The sequence below is a fragment of the Muntiacus reevesi genome, chromosome 3, assembly GCF_963930625.1.
Source record: "Muntiacus reevesi chromosome 3, mMunRee1.1, whole genome shotgun sequence".
NCBI lineage: Eukaryota > Metazoa > Chordata > Mammalia > Artiodactyla > Cervidae > Muntiacus > Muntiacus reevesi.
The window spans coordinates 263689534-263712238 of NC_089251.1; the positions used below are offsets into that span (position 1 = coordinate 263689534).

Here is a 22705-nt window from a genome sequence, read left to right on the forward strand (position 1 = left end):
TCCCCGCATAGTTAGAGCCTGGTGTTTGTGGTGGGGGAGGCTAGAGGTGTGAATACTTAAAAGTTCCAGAGGCAGGCCCAAGGCTCTACAGGCCAGTGGAACCAAGGGGAGTAAGGCCAGCGTGGTTACCAAATGCAGCCAAGAATGAAGAGAAGGGGGCCAGCAGGCTGGACAGTGTCCAAGTCACTGGGGAAGGCCTGGGGAGCCGGCTGGAGGGAAGTGCAGCTAGGGGAGGCCCTGAGATGTGCCAGGGGCATCTGTGGCCTTGGGAATAGGGAGAGAAAGCCAACAAGTGTGGCCTGCCCGCCTCTTAGCTCTCTTGGGCTGACACACACCAGGAAGTGTACCAGCTCCCAGACCCTCAGTGCATCTCAGACCTCTAACCTGCTGCTTACTCATTCAGGCGGGATCACCACACCAGGTCCTAAGCCTGGAGCTCTCTCTGCAGAGCCGGCTCCCACCCACCTCCCGCAAGATGCTTCCTGCAGGCCCCACCTGTGACAGAGCAGGTCTCTTCCGGGCACAGTACCCCACTAGCTGACACATCTTTGAATCTCATCTTGTGAGAAAACTAATGTGAATATTTCCTACTCAATAAAATTTTTCATCATGACATAAAAGTGAAGACTCTCATGTTGGCACCTTGGATGCAGATCCCCCACATACCCCAGAGCATGGAGCCCCAGGTTTAGAAGCTCAGTGGAGATTGCTAGGTCTGGGCTTCAAGCTTGGTTCCACCACCAATGAGCTGTGTGGCCTTGGGCGAGAAAGTTAACCTGTCAACATGGAAAGAAGGAAGGAAAGAAGGGAGGGAGGGAGGGAGGAAAGGAGGAGGCAGGGAAGAAGGAAGGGAAAAGCGAAGTTTTCTAACAGGGACACCTAGAAAAGAGCTCCCCACGCCCCCTTTCATAACTGCTTTGCTCACAGGAGTCCTGGCTGACAGAGCCAACACTGTCGGCCACAGGACAAGGGAGAGCTCCAGCTTGACCATTCTGCCTCCTGAAACAAAGCTCACGAGTTTTATCCCAAAACAAAACTAAGATTCCGACAGTCGTCCCCTTCACCTGCTTTTCCCACAGAACAGATTCATGCAGACATAAATCCCTGCCACTGGAAGCCCAGCCTGGCTCCCGGGCCCAAGACCACAACTCCATGACCCCCAGAGAGGACCCAGGCCACTACTGTGCGTGCAGCCCATGTACCCTGATGGTGCTGGAGACCCGAGCTGCATGCAGCGCAGGCCCTGATGCTGGAAAGGGAGGCAGGTGGGGAGAGAGAGACGCTTGCCCATCACGCCCAGGCCTTCTTGTGCCTGGGGGCCAACAGTCCAGGTTTAGCCCCGCCCCTCCTTGGGCCTGATACCACATCTGTGAAAGGCAGTCCTGGGACTGCCTCCTGAGTTCTCCCTGTTAAATAACGTTACTGAGAACAGCACCCAACAGCCTCCTTGGCACCCTTATCTGCCCTTCCTGTCACCTGGTTCCCATGCCCCACACCCCAGCCAGCTACCAGTGAAAACATCAGTGAAAGGGGCTGAAGCCCAGGGGAACTCAAAAGGAAGTGGAGGTCACACGCCGGCGGGGGGCTGTCCAAGACACAGGGCCTGCAAGGCAGACCATCCCAGGACAAGAGCACAGATAATCACAGCTCCACTGCAGGGCAGACAGAAAGTGAGAGTCGCTCAGGTGTGTCCGACTCTTTGCGACCCCATGGACTATACAGTCCACGGAATTCTCTAGGCCAGAATGCTGGAGTGGGTAGCCTTTCCCTTCTCCAGAGGATCTTCCCAACCCAGCGATCAAACCCAGGTCTCCTGCACTGCAGGCAGATTCATTACCAGCTGAGCCACAAAGGAAGGCCACATGGCAGACGGAAATGGAGGGGAAGAAAAAAAAACACGCGCTTTCTGAGTGCTTCTGTCGGTTTTTGTTTGTTTCATTTTGTTTTGAACACTAAGATTTATTTTCAAACAGCACACAGACATCTGCGGGGCTGGGCCAGGCCAGGCTGGTGACTGGGCCCGAAGTCTCTGGAGACACTGGACCCCACCCACGGCAGCTGCCAGGAAAGGAGCCCCTGGCCCAGGTGGCACGGCCCAAGCTTCAGGCAAGCGTGGTGGCTTGGTGGCCCCCAGGCCCCGCCCCGTGGCCGGGTACTCAAGCTGCGGCGACGGTGACACCCAGTGGGCGAGGGTGGGGGAGGCGGCCAGGAACTCAGCTAGGGAACACAGCAGCTTCAGGAACACTGGTGACTCTGCCGGACTCGCCGAAACCAGGCTCTTTGGAAAACAACCTCAGCTTTGGGAGAACACCTCCTGGCTTAGGTCTCTCCTCTCAATTTCCCTTTTACTTCTCAAAAGTTTAAAAACAAAAAAAAAAAAAGAAGAAAGAAAGAAACACACATTTTTCGGGAGAAGGTGCTGTTCTTCACGCGCCCAGAGCTCCGCCAGCCGCACCCTCACTGCACTCGCTCGGTGAAGTTCTCAGGGAAGACGCCCCGGCATTTCTCCAGCTCCTTGTGCTGGTTCCAGTCAGTCTCCTTCACGCCCATGAGCCAGCCTTCATCCTAAGGGGAAGCGAGCGAGGGTTGCAGGGGGAGGAGGGCAGTCACACCTGCAGGGTGGGCCCTCCTTCTGCCTGCTCATTTCTTCTAGGCTGTCAGACCCGCCTTAGGACACCTCTGCCAAGCAGCACTTCCTGCTTTTCTCTCAAGACCCAAACTGGCACCCCCTACCCCCAGGACCCTTCAGGAGGCAGATTTAACTCCTTGTTGTTTGGTGAGTCCTCCTCACTGCAGAAAGACAGCTTGACTGCTGCACTGGTCCAAACGCCTCTAAACAGCTCCCTCAGTCTCCTCCACTGGCTGGTGCATCACCAAGCAGGATATCAGCTGTCCTTCTGGCCTTCTACAAACAATGCCAGAAAGCTCTACAGACCACTGACCACTTAAAAGCGTCTAGAGTGACCTAAGGTGTTCCACCAAGCCCTCCAAGTTGAATCTGACCTTTGCTTTAATACTGACCCCTCGCAGGGATCATCCATTTAAGCCCTGACAAGCCCTGACCCCTGAGCCTGCGGTGACCACACACCCTCCCTGAAGCCAAGGCCAATGCTGCCCCTGCGCTGGGCCATCCCTGGGACCTACCCACAAGGTTACCTGCCTTGTCCTATACCCCATGTGTGTCCTACATGAGCCATCACAGATGGCTCCCGCTGTGTGCTGGGGGACCAGGATTCTGCTCCTGAGAACCCCACCCAGCTCAGGGCTGGCCCGCCAGCAAGATCAGCGGAGACCTGGGGCTGTAGGAGAATTAACTGATTCAGCACCAGGCCCAGGAAAGCCTTGTTATTCAAACCTCCCAGCCCATGGTGGGCTCAAAAAGTACCTAGTAGCCTCAAGTTCCAGCCCAGGATGCCCCGGCCAGGTTGGCCTCACTCCACACCCGGCCTTCCTCCCGCATTTCGGCACTCTGATAATTAAATCACACAGACGTGTTGATGACTAAACGCCTAGGAGTCCCGCTAGCTCTGCTCTGCGCCATGGCTGCCACCTGGATACCCACATGGGCACCCCCACGGCACCATCAGTGCCCCACGTCAAGGCCTCCTGCTGAGGGGCCAGGGCAATCTGAACTAAACAGCCGGGCCGGAACCTAGCGGGGGCAGTTCTGTCCCACGCCGAGCCTCCCAGGATCGGTGGGACCCGCTCTGAAGACGTTCACCAACAAAGCAAGGCCACAGCAGGAGAAGGGTCTGTCTGGGATGCTTCCGGGTGAGGACCAGGTGGGGACAGGGTGGGAGACTCAGGGGTCTCTCCCTGTGGGCAGGGAAGTGGCGGTCCTTGTGGACGGGGCAGGGCCAGCCTCGGGGTGGCAGCCAGGGCCATTGGGAGGCTGCAGAGCAGGCTGCGGGGTGGGAGGTCCATGGAGGGGCAGCCCGGGATCCCGTCCTGGAGGAGGGTGACCACGGGGGGCTGGGAAGGGAGATGACGACGAAGGAACTGAGATGCAGAGAGCCCGGAGGAAGGCAGACAGAGCCTGGGGACAGGAGGAAGCAGGAAGCGAGAGACTGAGGTGGGAAGGAGAGACTGAAGAGCCGAGGGGAGCCCTGCAGCCGCAGGGACGGAAGGGAAGGAACCCTCGGGGGGCGGGGGGCGGGGAAGCAGCCGCAGGCGGGCTGGCGGGGCTCTGCTGCCCCCTGCTGGCCGCCGTGCCTCCCGCAGAGCCGGCTCACCTGCTCCTCCGGGTTCTGGAAGGGGATCACCAGCACCACGTCCCCAGCCTTGAGCTGCAGCTCGTCCGTGTCGGTGGCCGTGTAGTCGTGCTGGGCCTGCACCTGCAGAGGGTGGGGGAGCGCTGACACCCCTTCCCTCGGCGACCTTTGTCCCCCCTGCAGTCCCCAGGGCGCCGGGAGCAAGTGAAAGCAGCAGAAACAGGGCTGGGACCCCACCTCACAAGTGGGGAGCAGCGTGGGAGAGGCGTGGGGTGGGTGTGGGCCACCCCCACAGCCTAGGGCCCCAGGAGATCGCAGGTCAGCAGGCCAGACTCGCCTTGAACATGAACCCCGGGGGCAGGTCCAGACGGCCCGCCCCGCTGCCGCTCTCCACCGTGCCGTTCACAGTTGCCGAGAAGGTCTCCACAACCACCGCGGGGAGAGAGCTCTGGCGGGGGAGGAGAGCAGGTCAGTGACGCGGGGAGGGTCTCCCGGAGGGCAGAGGGCGGGCCGCGCCGGCAGAGGAGGGGGGTGTCTGCGCCTGATGCCGGACCAGCGGGCCTCCAGGTTCCTCGACAGGAACTGTGACCTGGACCAGCACAGAGCAAGACACGGGGATAGGGAGCCGCGGGCGGCGGGGAGGAATCACAGGGCCTGGGTCCCTGGCATCTTACGGAGGCTGCTTCACTTGCGGTCGTCTCCCCGGGCTCCTGGGCTGCAGCCGCCTCGGAAGCCTCTGCTGGCTGCAACATAAATGCCACGTGGGGTCAGACACAAGACAGGGCGTGCCAGCCAGAACAAGGAGAGGTTGCAGAGGGCCAGTGCCTCTGTCCAGTACACGGAGCCCTTGAAGGAAAGGCCCTGGGCATGGGAAGCAGCTGGAGAAGGCGCTGGCAGGCACACAGACCCTGGACCCCAAGTGAAGAACTGCTGAGAAGCCCAGCACAGGCCCCCGGGCTCCCGCACAGGCTCTGCCTTCTAATCCCAAACCCTGGTAGAGCCTCGGCTTCCTTCTTCCCAGCTGCTCAGCCCCACCGGCCCCTCACAAGTGGCTCCCACGGTGAGGGCCCAGGCAGGACACCGCAGAGGCTGCTTGGCTGCAGTCAGGCTGACCTGGGTCTGCCTTGAGACTCAGCCACGTCTGAGTTCTGGGAGCAATCACTCAACCCTCCTGGCCCCCACCTCCTCATCGGTAGAAGGAGGAAATGTCTAGGGTAGGCTGAAGATTAAAGGAGAATTCTGGAAAGTGCCCACTGTAAACCAGGAGGCCATCTCAACACACCTCCTTCCCACCGTGGGAGGCCTGAGCGAGGAGGCTGGTGTTGGCCAGCAGATGAGGGGCTGACCTGATCTGTGCCACTCCAGCACAAGTGACAGACAGGCCCTGTCCAGGGGCCTCCTGGCTAAAGGCTCTAGCCTCACCCTCAGTCCCACCGTGACCCCTCCTGTGCCCCTTCCTCCATGCCACACCCCCAAGAGGCAGGGGAGGGTGTGGGCGCTGACAGGGCACTTACTTGGGCAGGCCCCGGCTCGGCCGTCTGGCTGGGCCAGGCCACAGCAAAGGTGCCCTCGGCAGCGCTGGGCTCCCTAGAAGGCAGGCTGCCAGCTGGACTCTCTGTGGGCTAGTGACGGGGCAGCAGGGGGGACGGGGTGGGAGGGGTGGGGCCGGTGGGGGAGGTGTCGGGCGGGGCGGGAGACAAGAGAAGAAGGTGGTGAGCGGCCTGCTGAGCTGAGTGCCCCAGGACAGGGAGGTGTGGGTGTGCCGCAGCAGTGACGCCCCTGCCAGGGAAGCGGAGCTGCCCGCTGGTGCCAGACTTCCTCGGACCTCCTCCAGCGGAGCTTCGCAAGCCCCCAGGCCTGGGCTGCCGGCACCTTCACGCCAGCCCCTCCTGCAGGAGCTCCATTACCAGCTGTGGGGTGTCCCCCGGCCCCCCACCCCAGTCTCTGTGTCTGAGCTGCCAGGTGATGACGGCACCCGTCTGGCCTCAGGCCGCCTGTCCTGCTCCTCTCTCCTGGGCCCCACCAGCTCGCTAGTCCGACTGCCCTGGGGCCTCTGCAGACAGAAAACCCCTGGGAGGCGAGGACTCTCCACCCCGAGGTCCCCCTGCCCCCCAGACCTGCGCTCAGTTCAGGGACACCCCATCCACCCTGGGGGCCAGCTGGTTACTATCTAGGGCCATTCACAGTCCCTGAAAACTGGGCTGCACCCTGGGGAACTCTGCAGAGGCTGAACTGAGGGGCCCCTTCCCAAAGGGCCTGGCTGGAGGCACAGGGTCCCTACCGGCAGAAACAGCGGGAGGCGCGGCCGTGCGTGCGCCTGCACCTGTGAACAGGTGCAGCAGGAGGTGGGGCGGGTTCCACACACACAGCACGGTGCGGCCCTGAGGGGTGGGCACAGAGCAAGCACAGCTTACCTCCCAGAGGTCCCAGGGAATCGACTGAGCGTAGCGGAGGGGAGAAGGACAGTTAGCACAGAGGTTAGAGACAGAGGCAGGCGCGCAGTCCCCAGGGACCCCACCCCATGCCCACCCCAGGGCCCTCGAGCCCAGGAGGCGTGGGGCAGAGCAGAGTTGGCTCTGAGCCCTCCAGAGGACCGAGTCCTGGACACCTTCAGGGAGCCCGAGATCACAGGCCAGGGGCACCCACATCCAGGGCTGCCGCTGGGAGAGGGACGGGGTGCTCAGATGCTGGACTGCGTGAGTTGCCAGGTGAGTACACAGCTGACCTCCTGAGGGGTCTCTCATTGACCTGTGGTCAGGACCAAGAGAGGTGACAAGAGCTGGGACCAGGGCTCCAAGGGAAGGGCGGTGAGTGGGAGGAAAGCCCAGGGACCCCAAAACCCCCAAAGGAGGTTGGTGGACAGACATGAACCCAGGCCCCAGGTGCCCAGAGGCCAGTGGGCCCATGGGCGGTGGTGGGCTCACACCAACCTGACCAGAGGGTGTGGGCGCCTTCACAGGGCTTGCCACAGGCGGGAGGGGGTCAAAGTCCAGGTCCAGCAGACTGGCCTGCTCCGAGAAAGGCCCCGGGGCCTCAAACTTGGCAGCAGCGGCAGAGAGGAAGGCAGTTAGTGAGGGGCAGCAAGCGCGCAGCTGGGGTGCACATGGCAGGCTCCTCTCCCAAACACACCCGCCGACACAAGGGGCCAGGCCCATCCCACACGCCTGGCACCAGCCCCACCCACACAAAGGCACACCTGGGGCCAGCTCCACCCTCAGCCTGGCAGCCACCCCCCAGACCAATGCCAAGCCCCCAACGCTCTCCATCCCACAGACCGAGGAGCTGTCCCAGTGCCCAGGCCCAAGAACGCCCCTGATCTCGTGTTCCTTCCAGCAGTGGCCCAGGCCACCGTCTGGCCTGGACAAGACCACTCAGCGCCTCTGGCTCAGAGGAGCCCTACGCAGGCACGGGCTGACCCAGATGGACAGGTGATCCCTCAGTGACACCCACCCCAGCCGGTTCAGGGCCGGCCGAGCCAGCACACAGGGTCCACGAGCCCCGTCGCAAACATGGGGGTCCCCGACACAGGAGCACCTGGGTTCACAGCGCAGGGCCCTCTCCAGGCACCCCGAGGTTCCCACTCAGCAGGGCTGAGTGCACGGAGCCAGCACGGCTCGCAAGAGACCGCAGCGTGCTGGCCCTGTCCACCCTGTGAGGACAGCTGCTTAGTGAGCTGGGCCAGATGACCATGGAGGAAGTCTTCCCAGAGCCACCCTGGAGGACTGCCTTCCTATGAGGATGGCTTGCTCCACTGCATCTCCATCTCATACAAGGGAGGACTCTGCCTGCCCTGCCTTGGCCCAGGGTGCTCCCCCTAAAGCAGTGCTGAAAGGGCCACAGCCCCACAAGCCCAGGCCAGCCAGCTCCCCCCCAGCCCCTTGATGGTGTCCAGAACTGATGGGACTCGCCCTCCAGCCCAAGGCACCCGAGATCCTCCATTTAGAAGGGCCCAAGACCTGGGAGCCTGGGCGGGCACTCCTGGAGGGCCTTCCCAGCTGAGCTGTGACCTGTCCAGGGAGGCCAAAGATCAGGGTCCTGAGGGCTGGAGTTGCCAACCCGCAGCTCAGGGCACAAGGGGCTGAGCTCAGAGACCCCAGACCAAACGAACTCACTCCCGCCCCACGGTCACCCCCAGTCACAGACTCTCCTTTAGGTCAAGCCCTGTCTGGTGAGCCTGGGAGGAAGGTCACCACTGTCTCCACGGCATCAGTCCAGGACACTGTGGAGGCTTGAGTTCTGGGTGCCCTCCGGCCAGGGACAGGTAGCATTTCTCTCCCCAAGGGCGCCCTACCGCCCACCCCCTCTCAGCAGTCAGCCAAGCCCAGACAGAGGCCCCCTCAGAATCCAAGTGGACAGGGTCAGCAGCCTGAGGGCAGGCTGCGTCCTCTCTGCCCCACCTCCCAGCACTTCAGCCTCCCCCCCACGCAGGCCGGGAGCTGCCCCCTGAGTGTGGGGACACAGGCTACTCACCCCTGGCCAGCAGAGCAGCCCGGTCAGCACAGCGTCATGGACGGGCCAGTCCACCCCCGCCCCGGGCCACAGAACCCACAGGGGCACTGCCCACCCCATCAGGCAGGGCCCCAGCTCCCAGGAGTGGGCAGAGAGGCAGCAGGAGAGGCACGCAGGGAGCAGGGCAGGGCAGCCCGCCTGGCTGCGGCCGAGGCCCGCAGCTCCTCACCGGTTCAGCGGGAACAGCCCCTCCCAGAGAGGACGGAACCCTGAGCCAGGCCAGTGGGTCAGCGGCTGGCTACATTCCCTGTGCAGCGTCTACCAGCCCTTATGTGCCCCTGCGGTGGAGGCGGGCTCCAGGCGGCAAGCACCCCAGCTGCAATCTGCCCGGAGGTCGTGGTTTCCCCAAGACCCCAGGAGCACTTTGAGCCAGCCTCAGCTGTGCCTCTGCAGCGGGGCTCCCTCCCTGGCCCCCAAGCCGGGGCATCACCTGCCTGCCCCCAGCCATCTATATTGAAAGTTCCAAGCTCAATCTGAAGTCCTGCTGTGGGGCATGAAGCCCACTGCGCCACGGCCCCTCGTAGCTGGAAACACTGTCCCGTGCTCCCAACTGCCTCTTCCGCCACATGCACACCCTCCAGTCTGCCCCTCTCCTCCAGGCCTCTGAGCTGGTGCAGAGGCAGACCCTTGGCAGAGCAAGCCCATGGGGGCGCCTCAACGCAGGGCCCAGCGCAGCTCGGGACTGGCTGGCCTGCACAAAAGGTGAGCCCGGCATGGACAGGCAGGCCTGGAAGCCAGGCTTGGAGAGGTTGGCGGCTGCGGCCTCTGTGCGCTGATCCGACCACGGGCAGCCCACCTCCTCTGCCACCACAGGGACCTTCCCTACTCCACCCGCCCTTCGTCCATCTGGGAACGGGCGTCGCACGCCTCCAAGGGCGGGTACAGCAGCCTCCCTGCTCTGTGACCCGGCCACCGGCCCACCTCCACGTGGTGACGGCAGTTCTGGAGGCCGGGTGCCCTGGAGGCTCCCGAACTGTGCGCTGGCCCGGTCGCCTCCTCGCCTGACGCACGGAGCCCCTGCCCGTCCTGAGCCCGCCTCCCATCCCTCCCAGCCTACACGCGAGCTGCCGCCTCTGGCTACACACTGCGCCTGCTCATAGCCACTTGGCGAACTTCTCCTGCTCCAGGAAGTCTTCCCTGATTGGCCCAGGTCCTCTGAGCCGCCCACCCCTTTGGGCCACAGTGTCAGCGGACACAGGAGGCCACTGTTGAGCCAGCCATCTCCACGAGGACCATTTGCCCGTGTCCCTCTGTTAGGCCACATGCTCAGAGAGAAATGCAGAATGATGGGCGGGGGAGTGGATGGATGTGCGAGAAGGAGGCTCAGAACCAATCCCTGCAGTCGGCCTCTGGCTTCTGAGGCAAAGGCACGGGGCATGGGATGGAGGGGAAGGCCATGCACGCCCCAGAAGGGCAAGAGAAGGGGCAGAGAGTGCTGGGCCGCGGCGGCCGCGGCTGACCTGGGAAGGGGTGGTCACGCTGATCTCGGGGACAAACGTGTCGTCAAACAAGCTGAGGATCTGCTCCTGCTTGACCTCCTTGGACGGGGTGTGTTTGGGAGGCGGAGGCACTGGTGGGCCTTTCCGAAGCTGTGGGCCAGCAGCAGGTGAGGGGGCCGCGTGGAAAGGCGCAGCGGAGCGTGGGGGGGTTGGGGGAGACAGACAGAGACAAAGCCAAGGTTAGTCACCTCCCGGCAACAGCCCCACCAGCAACCACGGAACACAGACAAGAAAAGTCACTGCCCCCTAAGACACCGACGCACAGACCACACAGGCCCCCGGGAGTGGCCGCGGCCCGGCGGTCAGGAGCCCTGCCCAGAGAGAGGTGGGTCGGAGGGCAAGGGAGCGAGACGGGAGACGAGGAGAGAGCAGGACCGAGAGGGAGGAAAGACGGGCCTGCCAGGCTGTCAGGGGCCACGTCGGAGGGCCCGGCTCTCACGGCCCTTGGTGGGGAAGCTGAGGAGAGAAACGGCACCCAGGCCCCCGGCCCCCGCCCCCGGAGGAGCTGCAGTCCAGACTCTGGAGGTCACCGTGGAGGCAGCACACCTGCCCGCCAAGCCTGGGCTTCCTCACTCGTCAAGTTGAGACGATAAGAGTGTCCGCCTCACAGGCCGGTGTGAGGACAATGAATGAAAACACAGAAAGGCTGGCGCGGGTGCAGCCCAAGTGTCCAAGTGTGGGCTCTCGTCGCCCTCTTAGCATCGCTCTCCTAATCAGCTGAGCAGTGGGCCTGCAGCCAGGAGAGCGGCGGCCGGGCGCCCATAAGGGCTCAGACGGGGCTGCACAGTGGACCCCACTCCTCCTTTCTCCCTTTCCAGCTCCTGGGGACACTGCAGAAACCTGGGAGAAACCGGGTTGGGGGTAGGGCCCAGACGTTCCCCTCCCCTCACCGAGCCCCTCATCTCGCCGGCCCTTTCAGGGTCCTGGGTGCCCCCCACCACCGCAAGAAAGAATGTGAGGCAGAGGGAGAGGCAGCCACCTCGGCAGACCTGGATGCTCTGGGGGCTGAGGGCCCAGGAGCCTGTGTCTCCGCAGGAAAGAAAGATGGAGAGAGTTCAGCAGCCCAGAGGCCGGGGAGAGGGAAGAAGGGATGCGGCAGCAGGATTGGGGCGCCAGACTGTCACAGATGCCCCTGGGAGGGGCCAGGACCACAGAGAGGAGCCTGGGCCCACAGGGCCAGGGGACTGGAAGGAGCCGGGACGCCGGCAGAGCAGGAAGAAGCAAGGGAGGGGACAGGCCGCCAAGACAGGCACCTACCTGAGACGGGGACTTGGGGAGGGCGGCCCCGGGGGTGGCTGCGCCAGCCGGCTCGGGCTCATGGTTGACTCTGATCTCGGGGGTGGCAGCGGGAGAGCCATCAGGCGGCGGGGAGGGGCTCTTGTTCCCTTTTGCAGGTGCGTTGTCACTGCAGAGAGAGATGAGGGAGAGAGAGCCCGATGGAGGGAGGCTGAGGTGTCCGAGAGGGAGAGAGGAAACGTGTGTGTGTGACAGGCTGTGTGCACGCACATGTGTGTGTCCATGTAGATCCTGGGAAACTGAGGGTGCTCGTGTGTCCACAGCCTCACTGAGAAAATATGACACCCATGTGTGCATGAGTGCGTGTCCCCACGCATCCATGTGTGAATGTGCGTGAGAACAGGTGGAAATGAGGCAACACAGGCATGAGCACCGGGAACACAAAGATGTCTGCAGCAGGGCCTGCCCTGGACACAGTGACAACCCCACCCCAGCGGGAGGAGCAGGGTGGGTCCCTGGGAGGCATCACCAGCCAGGATCCCCAGCCTCGTGCAGGGGTGCTGAGCCCACCGCAAGAGAAGGTCAAACATCCCAGAAACAAAGAGTGTCATCCGACACGTGCAGCAGCTCCCGTGCTCAGGGCGAGCCTGCTCCTCGGCCTGACCCCAGGGCCTCCGGGCCGGCCTGCCATCCACCCTGCTAGCAGGGCCCAGCTCCCCACCACACCGGAGCAGCTGGCTCCAACCTTTTGCTCCTGCAGGTCCTCCCTGGAACCTAGGTGACCAGCAGAGGCCACAGGAAGAGAGGAAAAGTAAAGGGGTGTCTCATAGCCAGGGTGAAGAGGGAGAAGCCACGTCAAGTCTCAGCACTGACAAGGACAAATGGCATGCACAACCCACCACTTGGGTGCAAAGGGGCAGAAATAATGCGTTGTACTTGCCTGGAGAGACTCTAGAACAGTGCTGATCAAGATCAGCCCCGCCTGCGGGGGCTGCTTACATTTACGTTTGAAAAGTGAGAGTCGCTCAGCCGTGCCCCCATGGACTATACAGTCTGCGAAATTCTCTAGGCCAGAATACAGGAGTGGGTAGCCTTTCTCTTCTCTAGAGGATCTTCTCAACCCAGGGATCAAATCCAGATCTTCTGCATTGCAGGCAGATTCTTTATACCAGCTGAGCCACAAGGGAAGCCCATGAATACTGGAGTGGGTAGCCTATCCCTTCTCCAGGGGATCTTCCCGACCCAGGAGTCGAACCGGGGTCTCCTGCATTGCAGGAGGATTCTTTACCAACTGAGCTATCAGGGAAGCCCATATTTTGTGTTTATATTAAAAACGCAGCTCCTTGGTCACACGGCTACACTTTAAGTGCTCCCCGGGCACATGGGGTGGGCAGACACCGTGGTGGACGGGGCACGTCCAGAAGGACAGACAGAAACTAGGAGCCCTGTCACCCGCCCGGGGTGTCTTAGCCTCCTTAAAGACTACAAATGCATCCAGTGTATGAACAGGCACACACGCACACAGCACACAGAGTTCCTACAATTTGGTAGCTGCAGCAACTCTCTCCCCGAGCCTCCCAGGCCTCCCTTCTGGGTGATCCCCCACTCCTGTTCGGGCTGCAGCCCGAGAGGAACATGCTGAGGCGGTCTGCCCACCCTCCCCACCCTCTCCGATTCCCACCAACACCTCTCTGCCCTCTGCCCATCCCAACACACACACCACACACAGGAAGGCGGGTTAGGGGTTAGTGGCGCCCTCGGCTGGGCCAGGCGCATGCATGGGGGTCCGGGGGCTGTCCTCGGAGGCCCCCACAGCACAGCACTCCCTACTGGTACCTGTTCTTCTTTCTGCGCAGCCGGGAGAACAGTTTAGCTTTCTTTCTGTGGGGACGGATGGGACGTGGAGGCCTTCATTTGGGGGAAATGAGGATGGGGGACTGGCCTGACCCCTTCCCTCGCCGGCCGCCCCTCCATGCCTGGAGGAAGACTAAGGGCCGAAGCGCCCCCGACTCCCTGGGTGTGCGGAGGCCCCAGGCCTGCCCCCGACCCCTGCTGTCCGAGCCACGGCCTTGGCATCCAGCCCGGCGCCCCGAGGCGGTGCTGACAGAATGAGCAGCAGAAGATGCTCCCTCAAACAGAGCCTGCTGAATGGCTCTTGGGCGGGACAGCACCAGCCGCCCTCCCTGCCCGGGTCCTGGCACAGGAGCTCAGGACCCAGGAAGGAGCCGGGTCCGCGGACCAGCAGGGGCCCCGGGAGAAGGCCACTGGGCTGCCCTGGGGGCCACTCAGGAGTAAGGAGGCTCACAAGCCTCCTCCACCGCCCACCCTCTCCCCGCAGACCAGCTGTTTCCCAAGGGCGGCCTGGCCCCCACTGCCTGCACTGCCCACCCTCCTCAACCATCCTGCGTGTGCCGCCTTGACCTTAGGCAGGAAGGTGACCTGTGAAACAAATGCCCCGGGGCCTTCCCTTCCTGCAGGGCAGCCTGTGGGCCGCTCCCACACTGCGTTTCCAGGGGGAAGTGGGGCAGTGACAGTCACTGAACACTGACTGCCTTCCTCCTCCCCAGTTACCCCGAGAACCCGACGCAACCATCCTGCGTGGTCGGTAAGGAGATCGAGGTGCACCGCCGCGCTCCACGCCATGCTGCGACGCACGGCGCCTCAAGGACAGAGACGAAGGGAAGTCCCAGGCTCGCTGTGGCCACTGGCCAGGCGCATCCCCTCCCTCCCTCGAGGCTCAACCTCAGGGAGCAGGGCTCTCCTCCAGGCAGGAACGAGGACCTCCATGCAGTGAGTGGCGGAAGGGGGCTCCCCGCTATGAGGATCCCCTGAATCCTTCAGTCCCAGCCTGCCTGCAAAGCAGTGGAGGCACCGCTTCTGCTGCTCCCCAGCGGAGGAAGCCAGGCCTGCACTGGGGGAGCCACAGACTGCCTGGATCGGGCCTTCTCAGATGGGACATAGCCAAGGAGAAGGGGCGTCTTTGCCTGCTCCCCTGAGCACAGGGAGGCCAAGGCAGAAAGGCCAAGCCCACAGGGGACTGCAGGAAGACGCCTTGCCCCAGACAACATGTCTCTCCGCCCCCCACCGCTCTCAGGGGAGGCACACACCTAGGCTGGGCCTTGACTGTGAACGTGTTGCTCCCATGCTGCTTCTCCAGACTGATGAGCACATCATTGAGGTTCTGGTTGAGCTGCAGGAGACACAGCAAGCAGGTTGGGTGGGGCCACCAACCAGACCCAGCTCCCAGTGACATCCCTGCTTCTTTTCCACCCTAGCCCTGCCCTGTGCCTCTGCCTGGGCCAGGAACGAGCTCTTCTCTCTCCATCCGTGGGAGCTGGGAGCCGGCACACCAAACCCAGACAGAAAACAGAAGAGGAGGAGGAAGTGGGCTGCACTGCCTAGCAGTCACAGTTTCTGGGGACCATCTCTTTCTTCTTTCTACTTATAGGCACTTCCTAAAATGCCACATAAAGCTTGTACTGTTTTGTTTTGCATGGGTTTTTTTTTTTTTTCAATTTTGCAAATTAACTGCTGATCCTAATTGCTGAAGTCATGTGCCAAGATGTTTTCAGGACCCGTTACAACTGACAGAGATTTCACCAAAAGCACCAGCAGGATGAGGGACTGACCCCATGCATCTTGTGGTTCTGCTCACTGAAAATATTTCCCTCTCCTTCAGCCACTAGGAAGCCCAGAGCTGAATTTTCCTCCTGACTTTACAAATATTTTCTTCCCAAAACACGTCTCTGTTTGTTTTTTTCTTTTAATTTTTCACAAGTTGTCTCATACTGAAGGGAAGAAGGAAAAGTAGGAAGGAAAAGGAAAAAAAGGAAAACTCAGGCAGGAAACAATACTCAGGGTGGTCCCTCAGGACAGGCCCCAAGGTGGCCAAAGCCCTTTTCCTGTCCTGGGCCTGGAACCCCCCATGATCTATAGCTTCATTCTTCTGGGCCCTGGAGACAGTCAGGCCCACCCATGGCACAGGGAAGGAGGAAGTTGCCAACATGAAGTTTTTACAACTCAGCTTTGCAGTTTAACTGCCATATTCATCAAAATGAAAATAATACAACATAGAAATTTAAGACCCCATCTTATATCAGATTCCAGTAGATAAGGCAAATCTGCTTTAATGTCTTAAGGAATATTTTAAAAAATTATAATTGGAAAAATTTTAGTAATTTATTTACCATCAGCCCACAAATTGGGAAACCACCACCATTTTCTAATACTGAGCTCGCTGGGCCAAGGCTGCCTGAGAGCATGTCTCCAGTTTGAGGGCTGCTGGCCCTGCCCAGGCAATGAGAATAGACCTGGGAGCAGGATAGGGGCTAGGGTGAGACCCGTGGGGCTGGCTTGCAGCCTCCCAGTGCACCCAGCAGCTCCTACTGGGCCCTGACCCTGTTCCTCAAGGGTTTTCTCTAACCTGTGTCTCTAACCCCAGCAGGGAAGAGGAAGCCGGGCCCTCCAGTGCCTCGGACCCTGACTCTTGCAGGTGGAGCATGGCCCTGGGTGGGTGGGTGGGAGGCAGGGGAGGAAAGGGACCTACCTACCTTACTCATTTCCTTGTGGAAGTTTTCCTCCAGGCCCGCAATGCTCTGAAATGTGTTGACATAGAAACCCACGCGGCTGCAGGACAGAGGTAAGAAGGGCCAGGTGGATTGCAGGTCAGGGTGGGCAGCCCAGGAGAGCCACGCGGGCAGCCGGACCTCCGCCCTCAACAGCCCCAGCCCCGGGAGGGCTTGGAGCAGAGCAGCACAGCCCTGCAGCCTCCGGAGAGTGGCCAAGGCTCTGCCTGCCCCCTCCCGCCCCTCACCTGTTCCACAGGGATGGAAGCTCCTCCTGCAGATCCACATTCATCTCCTCAAACACCTTCTGGGCTTTGATGAGCTCCTCCTCGGCCTGGGGGGTGGGATGAGTCATTTCCCTCTGCAGGGCCTGCATCCCAGCCAGCCCAGGCCAGGCCCCCACTGGGACCTACTCTCCCCAACACACTGGAACCAGGGCTCTGGCTGTGGACACCTGGGCAGACCTCCCCGAGTCCCTCCCCCGCGCCCTGGGGGTGCTCCGGGCAGGGGCCGAGAGAGCAGCCAGGGCCAAGGAGAGAGACCCCATGTGGTCCAGCGCCCCAGGGGGACCCGAGGAAGGAAGGGAGCACAATGCGCCGGCGCCAGCCAAGGGGACAAGGGGGCAGAGGCCCAGGAAGGCCACGCGGCCCCAGACCAGCCAGGTGGCGTCCTGTCCACTCACGCTGGAGCCCCTCTCGGGCTAAGTGTCTGCCGGCTGCCCAGCTCCCCGGCCCTGGTCGTGCCGGCCCCTCTGACTCTTCCTTCCCCTTTCCCAGGGCCGGCCCCTACTCAGTCGCCACCACCAGGCTGACTTCACCTCCATGGGAGCTTTCCTACCTTCTCCTCTGACCCTTCCCCAACAGAGGCAGGAGCTCGGGGACATGCAGAAAGGCAGGGGAGAGGGCAGGCCAGAAGGGGGCTGGGCTGCCGGGCAGGCTGCCTGTGCCCACTCCCAGGGCCAGCCCACACCCTCCAGGCCTGCACACACACACACACACCAGTTGGTGGCACTCAGGCCCCATGGCAGAATCCTAGAAAGGCGGGAGCTGGGCGGAGGGAGGAGGTGAGTCACAGACCCCGGCCCCAGAAAGTGCTCTGTTCGCTCATTCTGGAGAGTGCCGCAGGAAATAGTGACTCAGGGGGGTGACTTGGATTCGGGGTCTGAGTCACAGCCCAGGAACGTGGTGGCCTCGCCCAGGAGAAAACTTCCCTCCAGCAGCCTCATGTTCTCAGGCCAGCTGGCCTGAACGCCAAACTGCTGCAGAACACACCAGAGCTGCCCGTCCAACTGAAGCCCACCCGGCTGTCCACGCAGCTTCAGGCACCAGGGTCAGCCCACATCTCGTCCTAGTCCTTCTGTGTCTGGCCCAGCCAGGATGACTAGGGAACTGGAGGAGAGATGGGCCACCACGCTCCTGACTCCATCACCTTCAGGTTGTTGGAACTTGCTACGCTGAGCATGAGCATCTCATCTAACTTTTTAAAATCTCATTTAAAAATTAAAGGGAGCATAAGAAATCAAAGAAATGTCTCTAAATATGCATGCCTCTGGCCACGCCTAGAATGGATCAGTCCTGGGGTGCCCTCCAGGCCAGGAGTCAGATCATCCCTGCCTTAATTCTCTGAGAACCCCAGTGCCTGATGGGGGTTACCACCCCCAAAACAGTGACTCCCATACTTCCAGACGCCAGAGCTCCACATTGTCACTTGCATTTCCCATTCAAGTGCCCACTGGACAGTTCAAGTCCCACATCCTCCAGGACACTGACCTCCCTGGCTTCCATACCCACGGAGACCAAGCCCTCTGGTTCCCACGATGCTGGTCCTAACTCCCCGAGTGGACAAGCATGGCCAAGACGGTGAGGATGGCACAGCAGTTCATAGCCGGACACCAAGCCCTGTCCACGGAGCTCAGCAATGCTGCCGAGGACAGGGTGCCTTCGTTTTAGAGTTCCTAGAAGTCAGGGCCTATCCTTTATTTCCTTTGAGTCACATTCTTCATATTCTGGCTCTTTTAGAAATACCAGGGGTGGCAGGAGGTGGGGGGATAGCTGTCCCTTGCTGGGGAGACCATGACACATGTGGAGAGCAGCTTGGAACCAGATCAGGGAACACCAGGAGCTGGCCAGCTCAGGAGAACACAAGTTCGGGAGCTGGTGCTGTCCCTCCAAAGTCGAGTCAGTCAGCAAAGGCAGTCCAGGGCCCCAAGTACTCCAGCTCACTGCCAGCCAGTGGCTGAAGTCTCCCCAGCCCCCAGTCAAGGGTGAGGCAGGGTGAGGAAGAAAGAGGAGAGGCTCAGATGAAAACTGGATCCAAATGGGAATGTCAATTTGGCCAAAAGGCAAAACATCTGCCGTCCAACATCCAGAGATGAGATCCCGTGCCCTGGCCTCTCCTGCCAATCCCCCAGGGTGGGGGGTGAAGGTGGGAGATGGGACCCTCCCAGCTGGATCCCCACCCACACCCATCCCAGGAGCCCCAAATCGGCCATGGCCACCACCCCCGGCCCCATGGTCTCCCAGGAGCTTATCCCACTGGACTAAAATGCTCACCTGGCATCCTCCCAAACCCATTTCGGGGAAAATTGTGCAGAAATCCCGGCCCTGGCTCAGTGGCTCCATTATTCCCCCTCTAGCCCGAAGTCCTGAACTCTACAGGCGGCACAGGCCATTCCGGTCACTCAGCCCTCCTGCAGGTTAACCTAACCCAGGCCATCTCCCCCAGACCCTAAGGGGGTGGGGCTGTCACTCAGTGTCTCTAAAGTCAGCCCACTGCTCTGGCCTAAAAGAAATCAGGCAGCAGGATGAATAAGAAATTGGGCCGCGAGCCCATGCTAAACCCAGCGCTCTCCACATCACAGGTATTCAATACACGTGAGTTGAAGATGATGAAATCAGAAGTAGCCCAGAAAACATGGGGCAGCTGCCCGGATAGAAACCCAGCCTCCTCAGTGGGGCCTGTCTCCTGCCCCTCCCAGGACCACAAGGTGCTGCTGCAGTCAGAACCACGAGGCTCCCTCTCCCAGGGCACTGCGTCACGGTCCTGACCAGGGCCCAGCCCACTCCAAAGTGTTGCCAGGATAGTAGTATCACTTTTGCACAGAGAGCCTCCTCCAGGAAGCCCTCTGGGATCACTGTGATACAGAATGCTTGCCCTCCGTGGAACTCCCAAAGAGCCAGTCCTTTCAGCCCCAGGTCTCAGTATCCCAGCCAGACCAAAGAGCCTTCTCAGTGTCCCCCAGGGGCACCCCGGGGCCTGTAGGTCCAAGGGTCACCATGACTCTGGCCAATTGTGGCAGGACCATCCACAGGGACCCCCAGTCCAGGGTGCTAGGATAATGACCCAGGGCTTGAGGTGGGTGAGCCCCGACTCAGTCACTGAATGGCTCTGGGAGCTGGGCAGGAGATTCTCCCTCTCTGGATGGGTTTGTCTCCTCAGTAAATCCAGGTTAACCTCACAGGTCTTATGAGGTTCGAAGGAATACGCATTAAAGACACATCTGTCCCTGCAAGAGCCCTCACAGAGGACAGCGTCTGAGGCTTTCCTGGGCTCCTGGAGGCTAGGATTTCACAGTCGGAGCCAGGATGACCAGAGGTCCAGGCACTAGGACAGAGACAGGCCCATTCCAGGTTAACCAGAGCCCCGGCCCCCATCCGCATCCTCCTTTGACCTCAGCTCTCCGAAGCAGGAGGTCTCCCAGCAGAGACATTTGAAAACACCCCTGCCTCCCAACTGGGGAAAGAGTTGCGCCCTCCCCCACTCCCAGTGGGGCTGGGCAGACGGGCACCCAGCACCACCCAGCGCCAAGGACAGGATGACAGACCAGAAGGCGCCAGCGCGTGCAAGGTTAGAAGCCGGTGTCACCTGATTTCGGAGCAGGTTAGTTTGGGCTACGAGATGAGCCTGCAGTTTGCCTTGGCACCACTGGGGGGCGGCTTTCTCAAGCAGCGAGACAGGCTAGGGGTGGGGAGGGGAGGTCAAGGCCAAGGAGAGGAGAGAGAGGAGGGAGACCGGGAGAGAGAAACAGACAGACGTTAAACACCACATCCCCACGTCTCCAGGGCAGTGACGGAGCCCTGCCTCCCTCCAGAGGGCCAGCCCCCCACAGCAGGCAAAGGCCCCTGAGGCTGAGAGAATTAAGGGGAGCCCCGGGGAAGGCGGAGAAGTGGGTGAAGTCCAGCTGCAAAGCAGAATATGAGAATCGTTAGCAAGGGCAGAGGGACTCAGCAAGCAGGTCCTGCCCTGGGGGCGCTCACCGGGAGGGTGGGGGGGTGGGGGAAATGTGGGTGCAACACCCCCCACCCCCACCCCGACCCGGGTTGTTCCAGCTGAGACAGGTTCACATCGGATCCCGTGACGGAATTCCACTCGGAGCACACCAGGCCAGGAGGGGCTGGGCCAGTGAAACCCAAGCCAGGCCTGCTCTCATCCTGGAAAGCGGCCTCCGGACAGGCGGAGGGCCCGGGGGACGGGCCAGGAGGGGGCCCCACCCATCAGGCCCACGAGGCCTCCCACTCAGGGGCTGTGAATCCCTCTGCAAAGGGGGCCGAGGATCCCTGCCCGCTGCAGAGGGCGTGGTGGGCCAGCACAGGAGCAAGGCTCCCTGGGGGCTTGGGCCCCCTGCAGAGACTCCCAAGGCCTCTCCCCCAGCCACCACCACCGCCAGCCTTACCTTAGCAATTTTGGCTTCATCCTTCTTTTTGGCGGTTTGAAGGGACTCGTAATGGTGCCGGGCACTGTCGTAGTCCACCAGCTTCCGCCCGCGCTTGGCGATGCGTGACTGGAGTACGGAAGGAGGAAGCGGCTGAACGCTTCAGCACGACGCCCGTGCTGAGACGCTGGCCCGGGCAAGGGGGCCAGGATGAACCCAGAGGGCTCATGGCCGCCGACCCCAGGCTCAGCAAGTCTGTCTCACAGATGCCTGGGACACTCGCGTTAACATTTCTGGCAGCAAAGAGCTCACCCCTCAAGGCTTCTCTCCTCCTGAGCCACCCCATCAGCCTCGCTTCCGCACCCCCTGTAAAACTCCTTCAGGAGCCTTTGCACTGCGTGGCCGGGAGCCAGCATGGAGTGTGAGCCCTCCAGAGGAGCGGCCCAGCACCACGGTCACTACCTGAGCTCTAGACAACTCTGCCTGTGTGTCGGGGGCACCTGGGGTCCCAGCTGCCTCCTTGGAGATCCTAACACACTGATAAGTTCTAACTCACCCGGCCCGGCAAAGGCAGCTGGCATTTTGAACACGCGCAGTCACACAGATACACCCAGATAAGAGGCAATGCACACAATGACACACAGCTTCCCTTCCAAGCGCACAGAGTCCAACACAGGGCATACAACGCCCAGGCCTTCCAGCCCCGTCACACACTTCGTCAGCCCTAGAGTCACTCCACAGTTACACGGCCACACACATACATGCTCCACGAGGTCTCTTTCCATAGCCCGGAGACCCACAGGGACAGGGTTTCCAGCTCAGAAAGGCCCAGGTCTGGGGACTGGAAGGCTAGTCTCAGCAGGAGCAGCCCCGGAGGGTGAACTGGGAGGCGAAGGGGAGGCCTGCCTTCAGCCCTGAGCTGCCTCCTTGCCTCCCGCATGCCCCCACACCCCTCTCCCACTCCTGCTCCCCGACACAGGCTGCCAGGCCGCAGCAGGGTGGAGGGCCAGAGCACCACTCACCTTGATGTCAGGGAACTGGCCCAGGTACGTGTCCATGGTCAGCAGCGCCTGGTCCACCAGCTTCTGGTGGTAATCCATCCAGAGCAGGTCATTGTTCTGCAGAAGGCGAGAGCGCAGGAGTGGACACCGGGGGGGGGGCTGGGCTGCAGCAGGGCCAGCTCGCCCCTCCCAGGGACCCAGGGGCCAGCCCCGTCGCTTCACAACTGGGTGGCGCCTCGGAACCTCAGACTCGTGGTGGTGGTGGTGGTTTAGTCGCTAAGTCATGTGCGACTCTTGCAACCCCATAGCCTGCTGGGCTCCTCTGTCCATGGGATCCTCCAGGCAAAAATACTGGAGTGGGTAGGCATTCCCTTCTCCAGGGGGTCTTCCCGACCCAGGAATCAAACCCAGGTCTCCTGCATCGCAGGCAAATTCTTTACCAACTGAGCAATGAGGGAAGCCCAACCTCATCTATAAAACGGGGTCACAACTCCTGCCTTTTCACAAGGTGACCTCGAGGATGAGATACGCCCAGGGCTGGTGGGGCCAGGGAGGGAGGCTTCCTGAGCCAGGCGTTACAACTCAAAGAGGAGAGATGCCTCCAGACACCACAGGAAATGCATCTCCGCGTGAGGGTGTGTCAGATGAGCAAAATGACCCCCAGAGAGAGGAGGGGACTTGCCCAAGAGCATGCAGCATGTAAGAACCGGAAGGGCTGTTCCCAGAGGGTGCAGGGTACGATGGGCAGCCAGCTGAGGTCAGAAGGCTCCCCAGGGGAAGGACCAAGGCCACCTGGGCCCACACTCACCTCAGCGATTTTGCTTGCTTCATCCCTGCCAGGCCAGTCGGGCTCGTACACCTCCTGCAGACACTCGTTCAGCTTCTTGGAGGCCTCATGCATGGCTGGTGGGCAGACAGGCCACACTGCGGGCAGGGCGGGGCACAGGGGGTACCCTTGCCCCCACCCCTGAAGGCCCAGGAGGTATGTGGCCATACCAGACAGCCCTGCTCCCCTTCCCAGCTCTGCGTCCGT

The 22705-nt window shown here is 61.4% G+C and overlaps 1 protein-coding gene across 11 annotated transcripts in view; it reads right to left on the minus strand.

Moving 5' to 3' along the window:
* Window positions 1-1903: 1903 nt before the first annotated feature.
* Window positions 1904-22705, minus strand: part of BIN1 (bridging integrator 1) — a 55387-nt gene continuing 34585 nt past the window's right edge. Inside the window, exons 4-18 of one of the 11 annotated variants that reach the window (XM_065931958.1) lie at window positions 22481-22575; window positions 21694-21789; window positions 20693-20800; window positions 16269-16354; window positions 16006-16081; window positions 14563-14645; window positions 11477-11624; window positions 10181-10309; window positions 7142-7249; window positions 6626-6649; window positions 5726-5833; window positions 4886-4954; window positions 4549-4659; window positions 4233-4334; window positions 1904-2565 (exon numbers count right to left, since the gene is read on the minus strand). In XM_065931958.1, coding sequence (XP_065788030.1) covers window positions 2458-2565; window positions 4233-4334; window positions 4549-4659; window positions 4886-4954; window positions 5726-5833; window positions 6626-6649; window positions 7142-7249; window positions 10181-10309; window positions 11477-11624; window positions 14563-14645; window positions 16006-16081; window positions 16269-16354; window positions 20693-20800; window positions 21694-21789; window positions 22481-22575 — 1451 coding nt within the window. In that variant the 3' untranslated portion in view covers window positions 1904-2457. Of the gene's footprint in view, window positions 2566-4232; window positions 4335-4548; window positions 4660-4885; window positions 4955-5725; window positions 5834-6625; window positions 6650-7141; window positions 7250-10180; window positions 10310-11476; window positions 11625-13291; window positions 13337-14562; window positions 14646-16005; window positions 16082-16268; window positions 16355-20692; window positions 20801-21693; window positions 21790-22480; window positions 22576-22705 lie in introns of all 11 variants that reach the window. The other 10 variants (XM_065931947.1, XM_065931948.1, XM_065931950.1 and 7 more) reach the window with 10 other exon arrangements.